We start from the raw sequence: 22,761 nt of genomic DNA on the forward strand, positions 1-22,761 counted from the left end.
GTGGTTTAAAAATATGAAAGGAAAGGGTCAACGGAATGCTGTCTTGAAAAATGCAACACTGTTGGTGTTTTGTGTGGCAATTCATGCGTTGTAATGTGTTTCTATGGCTACTTGTTTTTTTGGCCCATTCCATACTTTAAGCCCTCCCTCGGACTTCACTACCTTCCTCTTACCTTCTCACGCAACGCTCTGCTTATTCGATTGTTCCGCGTAAAATAATAAAGGGAAGCTACCAAATAAAAAAAAAGAAGACTTAAAAAACGAGATTTAGTTGCAAAGTGGGGAATGTCTCTTTCTCATCTACTGCTGCCGCTCAGGACACGAGATGGCCACTGGTAAGTAATATCCACACATCGTATATTTATTATGCTACATTACATGGATGTTAATTACAATTATGATAATAATCTCTACTTGTACATGTAATTTTCTGAATAATAACTGATCATCAAACTCATATATAAAATGATTTTTCATTGTGTGTAATCATTCATTGCCCACCTCCCGTGGTCTGCCAATAGTACCTTTTTTTTTAAATTTAATGCATAGTAATTTTTTTTCCGTCATAATTGTGAAAAAAAACAAAAAAAAAATAGTTTTTCCCTTTATGTTATTATTTGGTTATGTTAACCCTCTATAATCCCATTTAAATGTACATGGAAAGTATATGGTCAAAAAAGTCTATTAAACCGATTTGTTTTCTCAATCTTTTTTATTACTGGTATTTTAAAAACATATTTTAGTGTAATTTCAGTAAAAAATACTGCTTTATAGGTAGAATACTTTTTAATTAGAAAGAGTTAATTCCTTGCCTGCTTCATTATTCGAAAACTGCTGAAATTTTACATGCTCAAAGACTCATCAAATCTCTGTTTACAATTGAATTTGATTTTTGATTTTCCAAAAATGAAATTTTCAGAAATTTTATCATGATTTTCCATCCGGAATTATCTTTATAGCCATGATTTTCATGTTTATTTCCATGAACAGAAATAAGTTTAAACAAAAAATTCGCTTTTTTTTTTTTTTTAGTCACATCGCACACGAGGTTTCCCAAAATCATAATTATTAATTTTTTAATTAAAGAAGTAAATTTATATTAATTAAAAATTTCATTCATTAGAAATTTACATTAATTACAACAAAAAAAAACTTGCTAAGTTAATAGCCAATTTTTCGAAACTTTGAAAATATCTTATCAAGGTACCCAGTCACATATAAAACAAATCGTGCATTTTGGTTACGAATTAGTGTAAGAACGAGAGAGAAAATGTTAGGAAAAATAATGCGATTCTCTTGTAAGCTGTCTTCACCGCAATAGGATAATCTATACAAAAAAGCCATACTAAAGATTCTACCGCTGAGAGTGATAATGCAAACATCAAAATAATTATTTTAGAATTACAATATTGGTTTCCGTCACGTAATCGAAAATTACTTATAGATTTTCAAGATTTGGTTTTTCCTCTTTATTTTTACCAGATTGATTTCGGTAGAAAAACAAATTACTGTTTTGTAAACACTTTTAGTTACATCAGATATTATGCACTATATACTACTATACATTATTAACGATGCTTCAAAACAAAATTTTTCGTGAACAATCCATAATATGTGAATATATTTGAAATTTCAAATGTTTTTTCCACAGATTTCAGCGGATTTTTTCAAGAGTAGTACGTTATGTTTTGCATCGAATATCAATATTTTTTCGAAAATACCAAATGTTACTTATAATCGATATTTAATCGACTCACAGCCCTATAAACTATTGAATGGGAATCAAGTTCTCTAGCTTTTTTTCCATTTTCAAACAATTAAATAGTTTTACAAACAAAAATGTGAAGGAAAAAACAATTGTGTTGTTTTTTGGTTTTTTTTAATGTAATTTAAAAATTTTTTTTTTGACGAAAACAAGTGGCAAAGTTAAAATTAAATTCAAAACGGTTTTCAGCAATATGGAAAAAAATATCGTTTTATAGTGGTTTCGAAAATCTCCTAAAAATATTGTTATAGAGGGAGTGATCGTAGTAAAGGATATCGTTGTATCGAGAGGAGTTTAACATTAGACTATAAGCAATTCCAAACAGGATTTGAAAAAATATCGCTATAGAGAGATTTATTGTATCGAGTATCGTTGTAGCGAAGTTTCACAGTATCTTAAATGACTTAAAATTATTCATTGAAATTATCATTAATAATTTTTTATTCATTTTGAAACTATTCCATTCATCGATTTAAAAATTTTCGTTTTTGATGCCTTGAAATTTTCCACGATGATCAGTAGATTTACAACGCAAATATGCATCAAATTTAATATCTACATTAGCGATTTGGAGAACGGAGAACTAGTAACAGATTGATAAATTGGCAATAATTTTACTAAAGTATTTCAGTATTCAACAGAACTCGATATATTCGATTTTTATCCGTTGTCTGTATATTTTATTTTTTATTTCTTCATTTATAATTAAACTATTTTTTTAGCTACTACAATAACTTTATTTTTCCAAGGCTATAAATAAATGTCAAAAATCTAAAAAAAAAACATTGTTATAGTTTCTAACAAAAAAAAGATATTCGCATATGCACAGTAAATATAACATACATGTCAAATATTCTCAATAAACTTACAATTAATTCTGACAGACAGAATTTTATGCAGATTGAAATTACAGTGGATGCAATTGTAAAAGTATTGAAAACTACACAGGTCATGATTAATGAACCAAAGTTGTAGAGAATAACGAAACTTGAAAAAACAAAATTCAAATGTATCTTAAGAAAACAATATGCCGACACTTCCGACACAATATGGCAAGCTGACGCGAAACTACGCATCACCCAAGCAAAAAAAATTAGGTCATGCGTCCAAAGAAATAGCTATATACCATAAGAACATAAAATTTTGAATTCCGTCGTAAATAAAAGAAAAATACGGAAAATTGTCTTTATTACCATCACACACACAAATTATGTATTGTATGTTAATATAGGATACATACACAGTTATTAGACAGTATTACAGTTATAGTATACAGGGTTATTCAGAAAAGATGTGAAAAACTTCAAGAGGTGATGGCACACAGCAATACAAACAATTGTCATCAAAGAATGCATGGTCTAATATGAAAAGCAAACGCGCTAGCGCGTTTCGAAACGGCCGCCCCACAAACGTTAAAACGGCATTCCTGTTGCAATTTATCGGGAGAAAATAAACACCATGCATGCAAATGTAACCTGGTGAAGAAGGAAAGTAACCGTATGCAAATCTGCGTCACTGTGAATAAAAGGCAAGGACGCCAGTCTCCGTGAAGTTATCCCGCACGTTATAACTGTTAGAACGGTTGCACGCTAGCATAACAGGGCTGGCATCCACGCTTTTTATTTACTGTGACGCAGATTTGCAGACGGTTTCCTTTTTCTTCCCCAGGTTACGTTTACATGCATAATGTTCTTTTTCTCCCGATAAATTGCAACAGGAATGCCGTTTTAACGTTTGTGGAACGGCCGTTTCGAAACGCGCTAGCGCGTTTGCGTATCATGTTAGACCATGCATTATTTGATGTCAATGTTGTATTGGCGTGTATTCCCACCTCTTAAAGTTTTCCCATCTTTTCTGAATCACGCTGTATATAGTTATTCTGTACATAGCAAGATAAATCGCATTGGTACATGTTACGTAATATCAGACGTAATATGTTCATTAGCATGCATCGTGATTCTAATTACGTAATTTTGTTTTTGAGATTTTGGTGTTCTTTTTTAAATGAATACGTTATCATAATCCATGATAGCAAAATCAATCTCAACTCATGCTCATTAAAATTCCACACGCAGCATTTGCTCGTGTTCGTATTTCTCCTTCCGGGAAGTTCTTCTTTTAAATAATTAATTTTTCTATCTTCTTACAAAATATTTGCACGCGATTTCATGCCTTTATTCCCATAAAAAAATTAAATATTAAATGAATTTTTTTTTTGTATTCTCAAAAAAAAAATTATGCGGGAATATTTAATATGATTTCCACGAAATATGTTTTTTTCCTTCAGCAATCCACTTTTTGCGTAATTTATTCATCTATATCAAGTAGAAATAGCATAAAATAATTAATTCACACTCATATTTTTTTTCTATTACGAAAACGCTAAAATTTCAAAACATTTCTGAATAATATATTCTAAAACCGTAAAAATATTTATTCAATGAAAAAAGCAAACAATGTATTAATATGCCATCAAATAATAAATAATGAATCAAATTTTTCTATCATTATTTCAGATAATGTTTCGTGTATTGTAGGTGATCAAATTTCATAATCTTTATATATCTTTAATATCATTTTTGTTGGTTACCTAATTATAATCGTAAACAGTTACTTAGCAATCTTTTTTATATGTTTTTGAGTAGAAAAAACATAATTTAGAACGTTTTCAACTATTTTCTGCGATAAAAATTGTTGATAATAAAAAATCAAAAATATATTTTTGGAAAAAAAACAGGAGGAATGAAATCGGACATTAAATAAGTTAATTTATTTTGAATGTTTGATCCTTGCTCGACAACGGAATCAGACTTTAATAAAAATTAGTATTTACCCGAAAATATATAATCGCTACTCCTAATGATACATTATTGCATCATAACCAACCATGTTATATTGTTTAATTTTTTTAAATAAATGAATGTTCAAAGAAAAAAACTTATATTTGAAATGGCAGTATTACTCTCATTGTTTTACGTACTTAAGAAAAAATGTTCGTAAATATTTTAATTTAATTTAAAATGAGTATATGAATTTATTAAAAATTATTCATCTGTATTTATACAAATATTTTTACCCATCTGTATTGACAAATATTTACTCATCTGTGCGGAGAAATATTTACTCACCTATATATCGACAAATATTCACTCATCTGTATGGACAAATATTTACTCACCTATATATCGACAAATATTCACTCATCTGTATGGACAAATATTTACTCACCTATATATCGACAAACATTCACTCATCTGTATCTACAAATATTTACTCATCTATATCAACAAATATTTATTTTTCTATACCAAAAAAACTATTAATTCATCCATACCTACAAATACTATTTATTGATCTATACTGAATTTGATAATAATTACAACTATTATTGCATTAAAAAATTTATGTTACTCAATCAAGCACGAAAACCCTTGAATTTCTATAATTTTTTGAAACACTACTCTATTGAAAATTATACCTAAAATTCAACATTTAAATTTCTGATTATACTCTAGAATTTTATATCGTTTAAAATTTTCAAATATTGTGATTTTCAAGATAAATTTCATCTTGGAAATATTAATGATACGTATTACACTCATGTCCATAAATTGAGGATAATGCCAGCTCCGGCAAATAAAGGTTCAGAAACAAAAGAAACGTTACTTAGCGTTAAAGCCCATTTATTAAACAAAAGATAAAGAACAAAAACGATGGTGTATGTATGATACCATTCATAAAAACTACGATTTTTGCTCCCTGGAGCAATTGTAAAAAATATCTCCTTTACAAAAACTTACTATTACATGGTTGGTATGATGGTTGATACATTGTATGTCTCCCATGCGATGAAATACAGTCCGTACAACGCCTAGGCATGCTGAGTATCAAATTATCGATCTGATCTTGGGGAAGATCACTCCACTCAGCAAGCAATGCTCTCCGAAGTTCCGGTACACACGTAGGAGGTGGTTGACGGGCTGCAACTCGTCGGCCAAGCATGTCCCACACACGCTCTATCGGATTCAAGTCAGGTGGAATGCTGGCCATTCCATACGGGTTATATCCTCAGATTTAAGGCATTCGTCGTTTACGATGTATGCTCGGTGAGGACGGGCGTTGTCATCCATAAACACAAATTCTGCGCCCATGGCACTCCTAAACAAACGTACATGTTCCAGAATGATGTCCCGATAAATTTGGGCTTTCATGGTTCCGGTTTGAACATGCAGATCTGTTCTGGAACAGAGTATAAGTCCACCCCAAACGAGCAATGCTGCACCCCCGTAACGGTGTCGTTCAATGATGTTGTCGTGGTGGTAACGGGTACCTGGCGTTCTCCATATGAAAGTCCGACGTGAATCAGACTGCAAGCCAAACCTGGACTCGTCGGAAAACATCACACAAGCACACTGTGACGATGTCCACATTGCATGTTCTCTACTCCAGGCTAATCGCTGCCGACAGTGAGTTGCCGTGAGCGGAACACATCTGACAGGCCTGTGAGCATATAGACCAATATCTCCCAAACGTCTGTACACGGTTTGCCTTGAAACTGTGGTACCCGTGGCTGCAGATAGCTGACGAAACAGGTCGGATGCTGTGCTCCGTCTGCTTCTTTTGGCAGTTACTGCCAAATACCGGTCTTCATTCGGCGTTGTAACTCGGGGGGCGACCTGTACAGTAACGTCTACTGATATTTCCGTTATCTTGTAATCGTTGCCAAAGCCTAGAGATGACACTTTGAGCAATTCCAAGTTCCTCGGATACTTCCATCTGAGTACGCCCACATTCCAGGCGACCGATAATTCTACCACGTAAAAAATCATCCACATGCGTCCTCTGTGTCATAACTATTCGCTTATGGCACTGAGCGCCTTACAAAACTCTTGTGAACAATTTCACTTCTTTGCCACCATTCCTTATATACCCCCCTCTTACACTCTCGTCATTGTGACGTACTATCGGCATCATCTGGTGGCTTCCTGAAACTTGCATATCATTCTTGCAGATGTGTGTGATAATTCTACAGGTGAAATTTTTACTTTAGATTTCGATTTCCGTGTGATTCTGAGTTATTCTATCCTTAATTTATGGACATGAGTGTATATACACGTTAGTCAAGTTTTAGTGAACAATGTCGAGCAGCGTCAATAATTACTTGAAGTTATTTACTTAATTCGAGACAGTTTTTAGAAATTATTTTTATACTATATTAGCTCACCAATAATTAATTCAGTGATTAGTACAATTAGTGATGCTTGATTTTTTAAAATTTAATTACAGGGAATTTTGAAAAACTTAGATTATATTATTATTTATACTGTATATGTTAAGGCAAATGTGTCAAGTCAGGTTATTACGCATAATTACCTATCAGTTTGGTAAGTTTAATAAATTTTGCGAATTTATCAAATTTACCAGTAGTTATGAATAACTTCCAGCTCATATATATTGTTGAATATAATAAATTGTCAATTAATAACAAATTTTCTGGAAACTTTGCTCAAACTTCAATCAAAAATAATGAATTCGATCAGGGATGTTGATTATATTCAAAAATGTTGATAAATGTGAAGAAAGCTAACATCACAATTCCGATTATAATTTATACGTTTTTATCCTTATATAAGACTTATTTTCTTTAATTTAAAATTTTATGGCAGAATATGTGTGTAGTACACCCATCACGAACGGAAGCAAAAGATAAGTGGTTGAAATTTGAGTGATATAATTCCGTATGATACAAGATAACGACCTACGTTAGTTGCCCCAAAATTGCAAAAAGGAACCACGGCTATATGCGTTTTTTTCCTTCATCAGTTCCAAAACGCGTTATAGCCGTGGTTCCTTTTCGCACTTTTGGATTCCTAACCCCACACAAAATTTAATTCATTTCTATGATTTCTTCCATATTTATCATACCTGCCAACTTCAGTCGGTAATTATGTATAATCACTGGTTAAAATGATAAATGTAGGAAAATTTATAAAACTCACCGAGACGATTGGTAATTATACATAATAACCTCCTAACTAGATCAGTGCTCGCCGCTCTGTCTAAATAAAGAGTTTTTAAGAGGTGGTCGAAGACCGGGGTCATTGTAGAAAATATGTATGCGTGTATGTGTTGTGAACCTAACGTGGAGTTCGTTTCCGTGTAATGCTTGTATAGTACGGTCATGTAAATTAAAAGGTAATTAGTATAATCGGTCCTAATAGCCGAAAATACTCTAAATAAAATGACTACCAAATTTTTGTCTGGCAAGGAGACAGCTCCTCATTTGCATAATTCTCTTCCATGTATTTCTGAAACTGTATGCAATGTTCAATAGCCATTCACGCACCATAATATTTGTTTACATCCACAGTCTCCAGTACTTTTAACCCACAACATTTCTTTTTTGCAACGTTAATTTTTAAAGGTAGGTCGATAACCATTTCGTGATAATCTGAAAAGTCCCCCCCCCCCCGCCCTCTCAAAATTATCAATAAGATTTGATACAGCATGGGAAAACAACAGCAAAAATAAATGTCCATGAAACCAGTTCATTACGGAATCGATTATTGTATGTGACTACCGCCGCATGAAAAGAAAATACAGCAAGATAGGAAGAAACAGAGAGATACAGGAAGAAATATGTTGTTGGTAGGTACCAAAAGGAAGAGCTTTGGTGAGTGTTTCACATCACGGAACTCTTGATCACAATCGATTCATTGCAGCCGGACCCATTCGTTATCGCATGCGTGAAGTTGAACAAACGAAATTCAACACGTAGCAAACCCATGATTTGCCGACCAATTCGATCCATAAACTTTTTCTCCTCCATTTCGATTGGCCTGAAACTAGTTGCACCAATCGAACGATCGAATACTTTCGCGTGTTGTTGGCCAACTAAAAATAAATAAACAAACCGTGATCATATTTGCTGCACTAATCGTGGCTATATATACTTTAGGTGTGTTCCGAGTAATGATAATAATAACAGTAATATATCGAAATTTATTCACTCATACAATAAAATATTCATTATTTACTAAAATATGATTCTTAATTACAAATGTTTCCCCACACTGTATTATATTTTCAAAATTTTCTTTCCCTGTCAGTTTTTACCGAGAAATGTCTAGGTTTATAAATAAAATTATGGGTCGTACGGTCACCCCATATGTGAAAATTTCTGGCCCGGGAGCAGCAGAATGAAAGTATATCTTGCCCGTGGACTGAAAAGGATGTGCAGCCCCTGCAGTAAGAAAAAGTATTAAACATGATTTACGAAGTATACAATTGTGAAATAATGGAACCTGAGAAGAAATACAAATGAAAATAACAACGTGGTTTTTTCCGAATGACACTTCCGACACAATATTGTTAACTGGCATCGTAGCAAAGAAATCATCACCGAAGCAAAAAAAATCAGGTCATACTGTCCAAACAAATAGGTACACCCATAAGAACATTAAATTTCAAGTTCCGTTTGAAATTTTAAGTAAAAAGGAAAAAAAATTGGTCTTATTACCATCACGCACCTTATTTAATGTACGTTAATATAGTTCTGCACATATAGCATGATAAATCGCATTGCTACATATTATTAGGTACATAACATTCATCGTGATTCTAATTACGTAATTTTATTTTAGAGATTTCAGTTGTTTTTTTCATGAAGTTGTTAATAGCGAAATCAATCAACTCGTGCTCATTAACATTCTACACGCAGCATTTGCTTGTGTAGAGTTTTTATCGTCGTTTCTAGGACCATTAAATTTTTATGAATTCCCTTTCTATTCTACTACAGCCATAAGATATAGATTTAAGAGCGGGGGATGAGAGTAAAATTTTCCAAGGTGTAACATTGGCTCTTGCACCTTGAAACGGTAAAATTACGAAGACAAAAAATACAAATATCACTGGAAAAATAATATACAGTAAATTATATATTACATCCTCATTTGCGGACATCGACAGGACCAAAAAAAAATCGTCCATAAAAGAAGGCTGACCGTTAGTCAGGGGTTTGAAATGTTTGCATTTTTGTTATGCAGGGAGAAAGTATTATTTCGCCGTACAAGAATGGTGACAGCATCTGAGGAGTGTCCATTAAGAGCGGATTTATTATAACGATTATTTTTTTTAAATAAATCATATATTGAAATAAAAAATATAAAAATAATGACACAAATATGATTAATAATGTATAAACACTTAAGTAACATAGTGGAGGTAGGGACGTATTTATATATGAAATTTAAACTATGCTAGATTATACTAGCGGAAAAGCAAATTAAATGCTTTTAAATCTCTAATTCTGTCAGTTACTTTGATACTAGGTGATATCATTAGAGATAGAACAACCGTGATGTCAACTACTACATCTAGCATTGATGAACAATAAAATATTTTCCTCGCTTCTCCTGCTCTGAAAATCCACTTGGAAAAAGTTTTAGTTGGACGCATCCCCAACTGTTAGCGATATTTTTCCCTAACAAATTTGACCAGGAAATAATAAAACTGGATGGAAGAGGACAGATGCGGGAGAGGGGGGGGGGGTGGAATACATGACTTTTTTTTGTAAGGTAGAAGCATAGAACTATGGTTTAAAATATAAATTGTATTTGAACACAAAAGAAGAAATATTAAAAATTGTAAGTAAAGTTGAGAGAATTCCGAGGTAAACTTGGAAAATTTCAAATTTTATACTATTCCAAGGTACACAATCACTTTTGTTTCAAGGGGCACGATATTCCACAATTTGTGAAAAAAGTATTAGTAACTTTATTCACACACAGTCCTTAGTATGATTGAGCACGTGGTATGATTCATCGGGTGATTTCATAGATCATAATTACTATAGTTCACCAAACTTGCAATGTTGAGAAGAAACACGGCAAAAACAAGCATACAATTTTGTTATTGAAACGCGCCTGCTTACAAAATCTCTGTCAAGAGGTCACGGTCAAAGAGCTAAAACAACATTCAATTGTTAGATTATGTGTTTCGAATCTCTTGAAAGCCAAAAACATAAGACTAGAATGCAATACTATTAAAACTATTTCAAGTGCTTCAAGGTTTATTATGATCGAGGTACAACAGTTTTCCTTACCACATTGCATACACTTTCAGGAACGAAAGCAAAACCCCAACTCTAAAACTTATGTTATTGAAGTTTGATCCCACATACAGTTACTAGACGTTTGTGTTGAGTACTGACAGTTCAAAGTTTGAAAGGCCTTCATCAGGGCCGCTGTGGTGGTCGAACGGTCATAGCGACGGACCCGGTTTCGAGCCCCACCGTCACCACAGTGGTGGTAGGCTGAAGTTAGTTTTCTATGGTTCCCAACTTCTATGCGCAAATGCGAGCGAATCTTCTCGTTAAAAAGTCTCGCCACAGAGAGCAACAGGCCTACAAACAGTACAAATATTCAATCATCACTCTTCTCTCACTTCACTTCTTAAATATAGATGGCAGATTTGAAAAATCAAACCCAACACTAGATAAGCCCTCACACTTTAAACAAGGACTGTCTCATGAGCTGCTGGAGTCAGTAGTAGTTGGCGTCATTCCCCCTGCAGAACCAACACTTCCTATAACAGAAAACCTACGCGCGAAGCTCGTGACGTCACTGAAGTCGTCCATTTCACCTAAGACGCCTTCATATACCGGTATTAAGGGGTTCTAATTTCACCTTTAGTCATTGCATGTACTGCAAAAAAAGATAAAGATTTCGCATACGTCAGACTTCTATATCCAATGGCTACAGGTGAAATTTTAAACTTCAGTGACGTCAAAGCTTTGCATGGTGGCTTTCTGCTATAGAAGGTGTTGGCAGAACAGAAGGTTGGTTGTGCAGTTGACGTGCACACCCTCTTCGCTACAGTGTTAATTACGGTAGCTTGCACAACTGCTGTAGTGCCCATTTTACTGAAGTCTTTCCAAAATTACCATTTCCATCATTTTCTGTAATACAAAACATTAATATCTGTTTATTTATTGACTAGATCCGTTTAGCCATTTAAACATTTAAAATAAGAAGTTTTGCATTTACTTATGAGGTAACGTCCACTAAGAATATTTTGCTCGGATTCATTTCGGTTGAATCACTTACGTCCATTTTTTTTTGGGTTGATTCAAAGCCAACTAAATTATTTTCTGAACTTTCCAATAATATTTAATTACCTTTTGTTTTCATTTGAATTAGGTGTAACTTTGAAAGCCTTGGACTTCGTTATTACAAATGCAACTGCAACATAGGAACTTGGGAAGAAAACATAAGCATAAGTACATTTTATTCCATCGAGCCTTTTATTTTTGGACACCCATATTTTGCCTCTGAGTCTTTAGGAAAAATATAATGACGGACTTGAATCCCAAGTCCGAGGTCTTTGTCTTCTGAGAACTGCCCTTGCACGTTGCAATCGCGCAAGAACTGTGATATGTGTTTATCATTGATTTACACAAGACTGACAAAACAATATTATAAAAATACCACCCACGCATACCTGATACTAAAACAACACGATTAACGAGAAACCACTCACTTTTTAAAACAATGAAATAAGCAGCTAAAATTTAAAATAATCCTCTTCAATATAGTACGTTTTGTAGGCTGGTGTCATCTGCGAGAAAAACGTAGCAGGGACGTGATGTCTCACAGAAGCTCCGAGACCACGCCCACTGAGCCAAGATGGCCAGCGCAACATCTAAGAGATGAAACAGCCCTTAGTACATAGCCCTGGCAGTCGCACTAAACTGTGCGAGTTGCGAATCCGGTAATCCTGTGTGAAAGGGGTAATGTGATTTGTTTGGAGATAATGCATATCCAGCTGTTTTTAATTAAAGTTACATGTATAAGTATTTTATGTGAAAATTTTATCACAGGAATGTATATATTTCCGCAAAAAAAAGAAAATGTATACAGAAATAGACATAAAAATAAAGATGACCAAGATAAGCATATTATGGCAACTATACAATTTCTTCGATTTCGATCCGATTTTTGATCAAGTGCATGCGAAATATTTCATGATATAGGAAATAAGAAATATAAGGGTTTTCATCCTTCCCAATATAATATTTTCAATATTTCATGCGAGATAAAAATTACGAATGAACCTATCTCTCGGATTTTCTCAGGTATTGCATAGCTCCATTTTGAAAAATTCTTGCACAAATTCTCTCGGTGGACATTTTTACAGAAATCCTATCTGCAAAAATTTATACTTTCATAAAATAAGTGGAATTCCGGTTTCTTTTGGTTTTGGTGATCCACAAAAATTCCTTTCAAAGAAATGGAATTTGAAAATTTCTAACGCACACAAGTATTTTCGTTATACAACAGTTATTAGTTTAAACCATATTCCTACGCGACCCATAAAAGCTATTTGCTAGCATAAGCTATTTATTCTCTTCAATGGTTTCTTTCTTCTCTCCAATAAATCATGAATAAATAATATGAGATGAAATTTTTATAACCATGAGTGAATTGCTTGTTTTCTGAGGCATATTTTCGAGTACAGTATAATATGTATGTCGGGCAACAAAGGAATAAATACGCATATGAATTTGCATTTTGCATGAATGAAAAACATTGTTTTTCCTTCAATTAATGAAATGCATTGCGTACAAATAGAAATACCGAATCTTCACAATGTGGAAATTGTATTTAATATTGTATATTTTTATATAAAAATTAAAGTAATGTCATTGACTATTATAATGACTATAATAGTCATTAATATATTAAATATTAGCAAGGGGTGAGCAAATAACATTTCGCGGGAGGTGCGCAAGTCATGTACACATTTCAGTAAAGCACTAGAAACATGAATAGTTCGGAACAATTGCAGAATATTGTTTCTGCAATTCTACATTTATGATTATAGAATAAGCACATTAGAATTGACTGAAGTGAATGAAAATTCAGTTCAGTCAATTTTTTATTCATTCACTTCAGTCAATTTTTTATTCATTCACTTCAGTCAATTTTTTATTCATTCACTTCAGTCAATTTTTTATTCATTCACTTCAGTCAATTTTTTATTCATTCACTTCAGTCAATTTTTTATTCATTCACTTCAGTCAATTTTTTATTCATTCACTTCAGTCAATTTTTTATTCATTCACTTCAGTCAATTTTTTATTCATTCACTTCAGTCAATTTTTTATTCATTCATTTCACACATAACTTGTTTCATCCAGTCAACATGACACATTACAGCATCTTTACCACAAATGTACAGGGTGCATAACTAACGACAAGCACCGCAAGTTACTGGCGAACCGTTGATCCTAGAGGCATACTTCCAATTAGAAAAAGTACCCAAATATCGTGGTGTAGAACTCAAGATATGTCATTGATGTGGTGAGGGGTCGTGTGGTTATTAAAATAAAAAAATTAACTTCTTATACGGACACCCTGTGCTCAGAAATCCAATTAGAAAGTAGTTGCGCTTGTCTCTTCTGAAACCAACAAAAAAACTTCCAGGTTTCTAACTGCAATATTCGCTGAGATATTTGAATTCCAAAAATAGAAGAAAAGTTGAGAAAGAACATCGTAAAAACGAGGGGAAAAAATCATTGTCCGTTAGTTCATGCTGCTCTTTATCTTTTTTCTCTGCTTTGTGACTTTAAATATCTCAATATTGCCCTTAGAAACATGAATTTTGTTGTTGTTTTTGGTCTCAGGGAAGACGGGGTAACAACTTTCTAATTGGGTTTTTGAGCGCAGGGCGTCCTTATAAAAAAAGTCAATTTTTCTATTTTAATATATTGCAACATGAATGACGTCTCTGAGTATAGGCCTACTCTACACTTTATTTGAACACTTTTTTCTAATATGAAGTATGCTTCTAGGATCAACGGTTCACCAGTAAAATGCGATGCGTGTTCTTATCTATGCACCCTGTACATACAAATGATTTATTTGATACTTTTCTTAATGTATATCAATGCTCCAGAGACTATGCTATCTATATATAGGGCAAAGTTAACAGTCAATCTTATAAATTTACCGATGTACTCAGAGCTGGCAATACACGGTAATCGTTGGATTCATCTCCTTTGATTAACAACACTCATTCGTACCGTAACTTCATGTTAAGAATTGCATCTTGGCAGTCGGCCACATCAAGCTACTGGACTCATTATAGAAATGGCCAGCGGTTGATATCATACTGATTTCCACGGTTAAATATCCTGCAATGTGTAGCTTCGGATTCAACTACTTGGTATGCGCGTCTTGGGCTTTCTACTTTCATTAATTTCCATAAATTCATCTCCTTAAATAAAGCACGCTCTTCATTAACTGTAGTTAACAACGTTGTAACTAGCATAGCTAAGTACCTCTACTCATAATTTTAGTGGCCGGCTAGGAATTTAGGAAATAAGCCTTCATATTTTCTAAAGCGGCGACTTTGAACGCAATCCCTTAGGATAGCACGAAATCACATGCTAAGGCTCAAAGTCTTAAAAAAATGAGTCAGTAATTGAAAAACCAAATTATTGAAATCAAATGGAGAAAATACTTTGATTATAAGAAGGCGCACATATGGTACCTTCAGTTTCAACGGTTTCAAATGGTTTTAATGATTTTTTTTTCCTCAAGTTATATGATCAAGAGGTACGCATATGTGTATCTAACTCAAATTGTCCTAATAAATATATCGACCCAAATTAACATACATATTAATGTATATATTATAAATATCCATATAACATCCATATTAATTAAAAAGTCATTTCCGGGCGTAAAAAATTAATTTTAATTATAGATACATTAATTTTCTGATGTACAGGGTCTTTATAATTAAAATTCTACTTTGAAATGGCCATAAAAGGAAAACTACTGGGCAAAATGTTATCTAACTTGGTAAATTCAATTTTCCGCAAAAAAAAAAATTGTTCAAAAACTAACCACTAGCGGGGAATGGCGCTGTATGTAATATTGTTAAACGAAACAAGACATGCAAACATCGATTTAAAATGTTTTTAATAGTTTCTAAAACGTGTTGCAAAACGTTCAATATGGCGTCCACCCTTTCCTGAAAGCAAGTTAAATCGCATTATTGCATTCTCAATAGCTCTTAGCATATCAGGAGGAATGTTTTACGGACATGTCGGTGTAACGCATTTTTCAATTCCGCCAAATTGTTTATGTTATCAATATAAACAGGGGCTTTTTGAGGTAATCCCATAGACAGAAGTCACAGGGGTTGAAGTCTGGTGACCGGGATGGCCGAGAAATGGGGAAGTGTCATCCGTGAAATGGTGCTGAAGTAACTGTTTCGCACATGTACCAATGTGAGGTGGAGCCTCGTCCTGCAAATCATGGTGTCTAAAATGATACGTTGCTGAAGTTCAGGTACCACAAAACAATACTGCATACAGCGCCATTCCCCGGTGGTGGTGAGTTTTCGAACTTTTCTTGCGGGAAAATTAAATCCTTTGACCTACTGTAAACTATTACCAAGTTTGATAACACTTTGTTCAGTAGTTTTCCTTTTATGTTCATTTCAAAGTGAAACTTTAATTATAACGCCCTGTACAATAAACACAAATTAACAAAAAAAATTTTCTTTAATAGCCAGTTTTGGCTCAGGTTTGAATAGGGTACGGTATGGTAACAAAATTACAGCTTCGAAACACTACGGTTTCGAAATTACAGCTCACAATATCGCGCATCTCTTTCTAAATTTTTACGACATTTATTTTAAATTTTTATATAAGTTGCACTCCATATCTGGCAACCAAATTATGGAAAATAAAGTACATATTTCCAGCGCATGAGCAATTAATAATCATTTACTAAAAATACTCGTACCTCATTCAATAATGATTTTTCACATTTAAATTTTTAAACAGTATGTCTCATGTATAGCATCACGTTTTCTGTAAATTTTTGTAAAAAATTATCTGAAACTCGACATTTTATAAGCAAAAACCATGAGATGAAAATTGAAATCTTTATAGAAACTATTTATATCTTCGTGAATATGCGTGCTGTTCTCACGAAAATGCACAGAAGTATTACACAAAGCTGGTACAGTGTTTTTTAAAGTTGCAAGTTATTTGCAGCTTTTACTGACATTGGTTTGATCAAAAACATTTTTTTTTTAAATTTAATTTTTTTTTCGCTTCCATAAATGTAGTCGTGACTAAGTTTTCACTGGAAATGGTAAGTACCACTATAAGGTATGCGACCGAAATTTCAAAACAATTCTCCCAGTATTTTTCTAGAAATTCGAGAGAAAATGTCTAAACTTCAAAAAGGACACAAACTTTTGGAAACCTCTATGTACAGGTTGTTCTGTTAATGGACCGACAAACTCAGAGGGTCGTTAGTAGGCATCAAGAGGAACAAAAATTGCAATGGGCCATGGTGTCGCAAACCATGTTGGGAGGGTGAAAATCGCAAAAAACAAATGCAGGCAAGGTGGATGTCAGTTGATAGCTGAATGCGTTCGTGTGTTCGCTCACCATATCTGACGTAAGCAGCGTCGCGAAATGCATGCGCTAGGATAGGATCACGCGCAGCGGACGACGTAAATTAGCGCTATTGCCGTAGTAAAGCCGGGTTTTCCTTGGTGTAGAATTTTTGCGCCGTGTGTAGCGTGAAAACGCTGATTAGTTAAAAACTTGAAATTCAGGTTTTTTTTTACCAGAGTTTTCACGCTTCACGCGCTGTAGAAACCTGCTTCTAGGAAAACCTGACTTATGCACGTGTAGTAGTTTACGTCATCCGCTGCGCGTGATCCTATCTCAGCTCATGCATTTCGCGACGCTGCTTTAGTCAGATATGGAGAGCGAACCCAAGAACGCATTCAGCGATCAACTGACATCCACCTTTCGTCTCCTCTGGACTCAGAGACTGCATTCGTTTTTCACGATTTTCACCCTCTCAACAGGATATACCGACACCATGGTCCATTGTAATTTTTGTTCCTCTTGATGCCTACTACCAACCCTCTGAGTTTGTGTCGGTCCATTAACAGAACACCCTGTATATATGGAATTTGGTCAGTGTTATATCTTATAACTAGCTCTTGCCCGCGGCTTCACTAGCATGGATTTGGTAATCTGAAAATTGCTTTGCAACGATTCCTTCCAATAACATTTGAATTACTCACGCACCCCCCCCCCCCCCCGCGGGTATTGCATTTTCAGAAATCCCGTCTTAGCGAGCCTCTATATTAGAAAATATAATACTGGTTAAATTTCATATATATATAGCTTCCAGCGGTTTGGGCTCAGCGATTATTGTCCCACATAACTTTTGAAACCCCTCCCCCTCCCATGTCCCCCTTACATATGAACTTTGAAAAATCTATCGTTGAAAAACTCACTGTCTACTATCTAGACCTGACATTTGCACCTAATTTGTTTTTTACTTGATGTCCAAAGCAAAAAAATACGCAGCAAATGGTGTATTTCTGAAGAAAACCTTTTTTTCATTGTTCGCAAGTTGTACAGTCAATGCCTGCACACTTAGTATCACAGTAGTCGCTTCCAAACGGTTCCTTGGTATACTGAACATGTTTTCGCTGAAAAATAAAGCGCTATTTTTTGACCCCCTTCGATCATAAGTGCATCTAAACTATCTAAAGGGTGTACCAGAGATATACTATAAAACATTTCAGATATTTACGTTATTCTTGTTATCTGCAAATACAGAGTTTGAATAGATGTTTGTTTCTTCCTGTATGACCTCACTGTACATTCTACTAGGAAGTCAAGTTAAAAAACTAGGCTCTGAAAAGTTGAAGACCCCGTCCTAGGCAGAGCACATCCATTTATGAAAGATGTCTTGAAAAAAGTTTGACGAAAAAATAACCAAAAAAATACAGCAGCTATATATATATATATATATATACTCTATTACAAATCAGTCGAAAGCATGCACAGCAGAAAAAATGTTTGACTTATTTCACGTTGGATTAACTCTTTATTCGGCAATGTTGCTCTCAAAAATAAATCTTCTTATTATTTTTCAAATAAATGCATTTTAAATTTTGAACTTATTTCGGCATTGATTCTTCTAAGCAACTCCTAAACATTCGATTTTTTACTTGTGAACTGTTCATGGAGTTTCTATAATTGGCAGCGGAATTAGTTCAAAGGCACACATGTCTCCTATTTTCTGACAAGCCAAACAAGAACGATTTTTAGCCCTTGCATTTTGAAAAAATTCCATGCTTGGAGGAGTCATATTGCTGTGCATTCTTCAACAATGGCAGAAAAGCTGGCAAACAATAAGGGACATTTTTATACTACAGTCGAATCCCATTATAACGAACCCCAAGAGACTGGAGAATCACTTCGTTATAACGAAATTTCATAACAAAGTAATTCCAGGTTTTTGTATTCTTCCTATGTTAACTTATCTGGAGCATTAGAAAAATGATCGTTAAAACGAGATTTTCGCTATAACCGTATTCGTTAAAGTGGAATTCGACTGTATTAAAATCAACGTAAATCATAAATATACAGTGCGTTCCCTGAAGTGCAACATCCTATTCTTTTTAAATATTGAAAATAAATTTATTTTTGTCATGTAATAGCATCCAAGGTACTTCATTTGCTCAATATTGCCCCCAAAAGTTTTCTTCTCCGGATATTTCAATGCTTGTCAATTAAAGGGTTAAAGAAATATCAGAGAGGAGGAATTCGTGCACTCTTTGTGGATTTGTTTCGATTGCGAAGTTCTAGATATTCCAGTACCGAGACAAAAGTGAATGAATTTTTTATGATACCTCCATCCACAGCCATTTGTTCTGGTTGTGCAGTTACTGAAACGAGGAGGAAAATGAATGTCCCATTTTTTGGAATCATGGTCATTTTATCACTATATCATAGGATGTAATCTAATTTTTTTCTCTTTTTTTTGTGCTTCAATAATCATACTTCCTATCCTGTTGATACTCTCAACGTTTCTATACACACTGGAATATATGAATCACGGGATATTTTTCACATTCATAATATTTCCATAAAAACAGAAATAATGTAAAAGTTATCACCAATTAATGACCATTTCATAACCAACCAACTTATCACCAATTAATGACCATTTCATAACTAACCAACTTATCACCAATTAATGACCATTTCATAACCAACCAACTTATCACCAATTAATGACCATTTCATAACCAACTAACTTACCACCAATTGATGACCATTTTATGACCAACTTATCACCAATTAATCAAAAACTTTTAACAAATTAATGACCAACTTAGCACGAATTAATTACCATCTTATTACCAATTGATGACTAACTTATCACGAATTGATGACTAACTTATCACGAATTGATGACTAACTTATCACGAATTGATGACTAACTTATCACGAATTGATGACTAACTTATCACGAATTGATGACTAACTTATCACGAATTGATGACTAACTTATCACGAATTAATTACCAACTTATTACCAATTAATGACCAATTTATCACCAATAATTGACCAATTTATCACCAATAATTGACCAATTTATCACCAAGAATTGACCAACTTATCACCAATTAATGGCCATTTCTATGACCTATTTCTAAACTTTCCTGACACAGGGGTACAACAGAAACGGCGACATGACCGCAGAAAAAATTGTTACCGCAGGGAGTCCTCCCATCGATGGGTTAGCGCACCAACCTCGATGAGTATAAAAAAAAACAAGTCTGCCTTTCGGAATCGGCAATAAATCGTAGGTCCCGGTCTAATTTGCCCTGGTGTGCAGAAAATGACCGTGGTGCGACAAAAATTATCAATGATCAAACTTATGACCAATTAATGACCAAACCGATTAATTACTACCTTATTACCAATTAATGACCAAGTCATCACCAAAGAATGACTAACTTATCACAGATCAATGACCAACTTCTATTTTATGACTAAGCTACCCATGACACACCGTTTGGAAAGGATAGACGGATATTTTTTCATGTGTTATACTGATTTCTTAAAATTTTATGAGCACTAACATGTGCTATCCACTGTATATGTATCGCGTGTTGACTGTTCAAAAATAATGTAAAAGGAATATACCGAAAAGTTTTTATGTTCATTTCCTTGTCAATATCGCCGAATTACTAATGCAGTCTGCGCTGAATTCACGGTGAATTCGTTTTTCTTTTAGAATCTTTATAGATATTTTTAGCTCTTTTATCGGCAACATGGCGTGTTAAATATCATTCGTGTGCATTGAAATGACTTGGAATTTTTTTCTAATGCGTCGGAATTCCGTTAAAATTAGGGAAAATAAACAGGTAGAAAAAAAAGATTGTTTTCGAGTTTTTATTCACAAAGAAAAAAAAAGAATTTCCGAAAAATAAGTAGTTTCAAAAGAACAAGTAGAAATTTGATATTCTGCCAAATTCATCGAATTCACAACGAAACACAACAGGATTAAATAGAAAAAAAAATCTCGTTTATGCGTTTTTCGCTCAGTTAACGCCATTTTATTTTTTTTTATGTGTCATATTTAATTGTCTAAGCCTTTATATACGGAGAGAAATAATTTTATATATTTTTCCCTCGTTTTTTTTTTTTACATTTTCGATTCCGGTAGCTGATTCAATAGTTCACGCTTTCCTTTTCTAAACGAACACAGAAAGTTGTCATGGTGACATTTTGGGTATGAAGGTGGGTGAAATATATATTATCGTTAAAATTACATCTCTTGAAATGAAGGTAATGATGAATACATAAGCATGTGCATGGGGGGTAGAAAAATAGATCGCTCGTGTTCGGGAAAAAAATACATTTATTGATGATTTTCCACATTCGTTCCATGATCGGGAGTTTGCTTGAACATGACAATGGGACATCGAGCGTTACTGTTTGATGACAAGTGCTCTTATGTGGTGGTGGTGTCAACTGGCGTTCTTTGGTCATTGTGATTGCGACAAGAAGTGTAGATCGATCTACTTTCTTCTTGGGATAGCTTTTGTGACGAGCGTAGAACTACATTATAACAAGTGTTTTAGAAGTAGATAACAATAACGAACGCTATCGAATGTGAATATCGTAATGAACGAATGACGAGCTGAACAGAATAAGATAGTGATGAAAAAGCGTTTTGGAATGTTATTATAGCTGGTTATATAGATACTGAATGAAGTACGTTTGGTAACTATATTCTTTGATTTATATCATACTGAAATATGTGTTTTCGTTTTTCATAGTATAAATCATACGAAATGACTCTATTAAACGGTCTATAAGATAGTGTATCAAATGTTGGGCGAAAAGTACATGGAAATAATTATAATTCGTTTATGTAATTATAATAATGCATTTATTTCGGGGAAATAGCCACATTTCTCGAAACAAACGTCGTTTTAATGTGGACGTGAAGAAACATTTTCAACATGTTTAGGAGCTCGACATAAAACCAATTTTTTTTCATAATAATACAGTAAAATCTCCCTTAACAGACACTTTTCGGATGCCCGGTCTTGTGGAATAGGGATTAATATAATATAGGAACTAGGATATAAGACTCTAATGTATTCCACTCCCCGTTAGCGGACACTCTCGATTGCGGACAGTAAAACCATGCTATAATGAAAAATGGCATCGCAAACTAATTTTTTTTTTCAAACTCTAATTTGTGATTTTTTGTTCATAAATCTACAATTTATCACACTCAACGGTGATTATATATAATAAGCTCGCACTGGTAAATATGATAATCCGTCAATTAATTACTTGATTAGCTGAACATAACTATGGTCCAGGATGCTGATTCCGAATGGTAGTGCTGGTTTTATTTGCACATGTTGATACGTGTGAAGAAAGTCAACATAACTGATGATGTTGTTTATTATCAGTTATATGTTAATATCGTTTTAAGAAATTCTACTGTATCTTACATATGGTCAACAATCGGTGCTACTTGTTAGAATTATGGATAATGTTATCATTCAGGTATTACTAACACTTCACTTTCACCAAATACGAAACGCAGCAATATCGTAACGTAGGAAA

General features: G+C 33.8%; 1 protein-coding gene across 2 annotated transcripts in view; it reads left to right on the forward strand.

Moving 5' to 3' along the window:
* The first annotated feature begins 232 nt into the window (after positions 1 to 232).
* Positions 233 to 22,761, forward strand: part of LOC149076205 (lipopolysaccharide-induced tumor necrosis factor-alpha factor-like) — a 35,058-nt gene continuing 12,529 nt past the window's right edge. The window contains exon 1 of one of the 2 annotated variants that reach the window (XM_089243758.1): positions 233 to 335. In XM_089243758.1, the coding sequence (XP_089099884.1) occupies positions 326 to 335 (10 nt within the window). In that variant the 5' untranslated portion in view covers positions 233 to 325. Of the gene's footprint in view, positions 336 to 21,504; positions 21,892 to 22,761 lie in introns of those variants that run through there. The other variant, XM_089243759.1, reaches the window with a different exon arrangement.

Source organism: Pholcus phalangioides, unplaced genomic scaffold (assembly GCF_987345545.1).
Source record: "Pholcus phalangioides strain wild (caught in Gottingen) unplaced genomic scaffold, Ppha-v1.0 ptg000015l_1, whole genome shotgun sequence".
Classification (NCBI taxonomy): Eukaryota; Metazoa; Arthropoda; class Arachnida; order Araneae; family Pholcidae; genus Pholcus; species Pholcus phalangioides.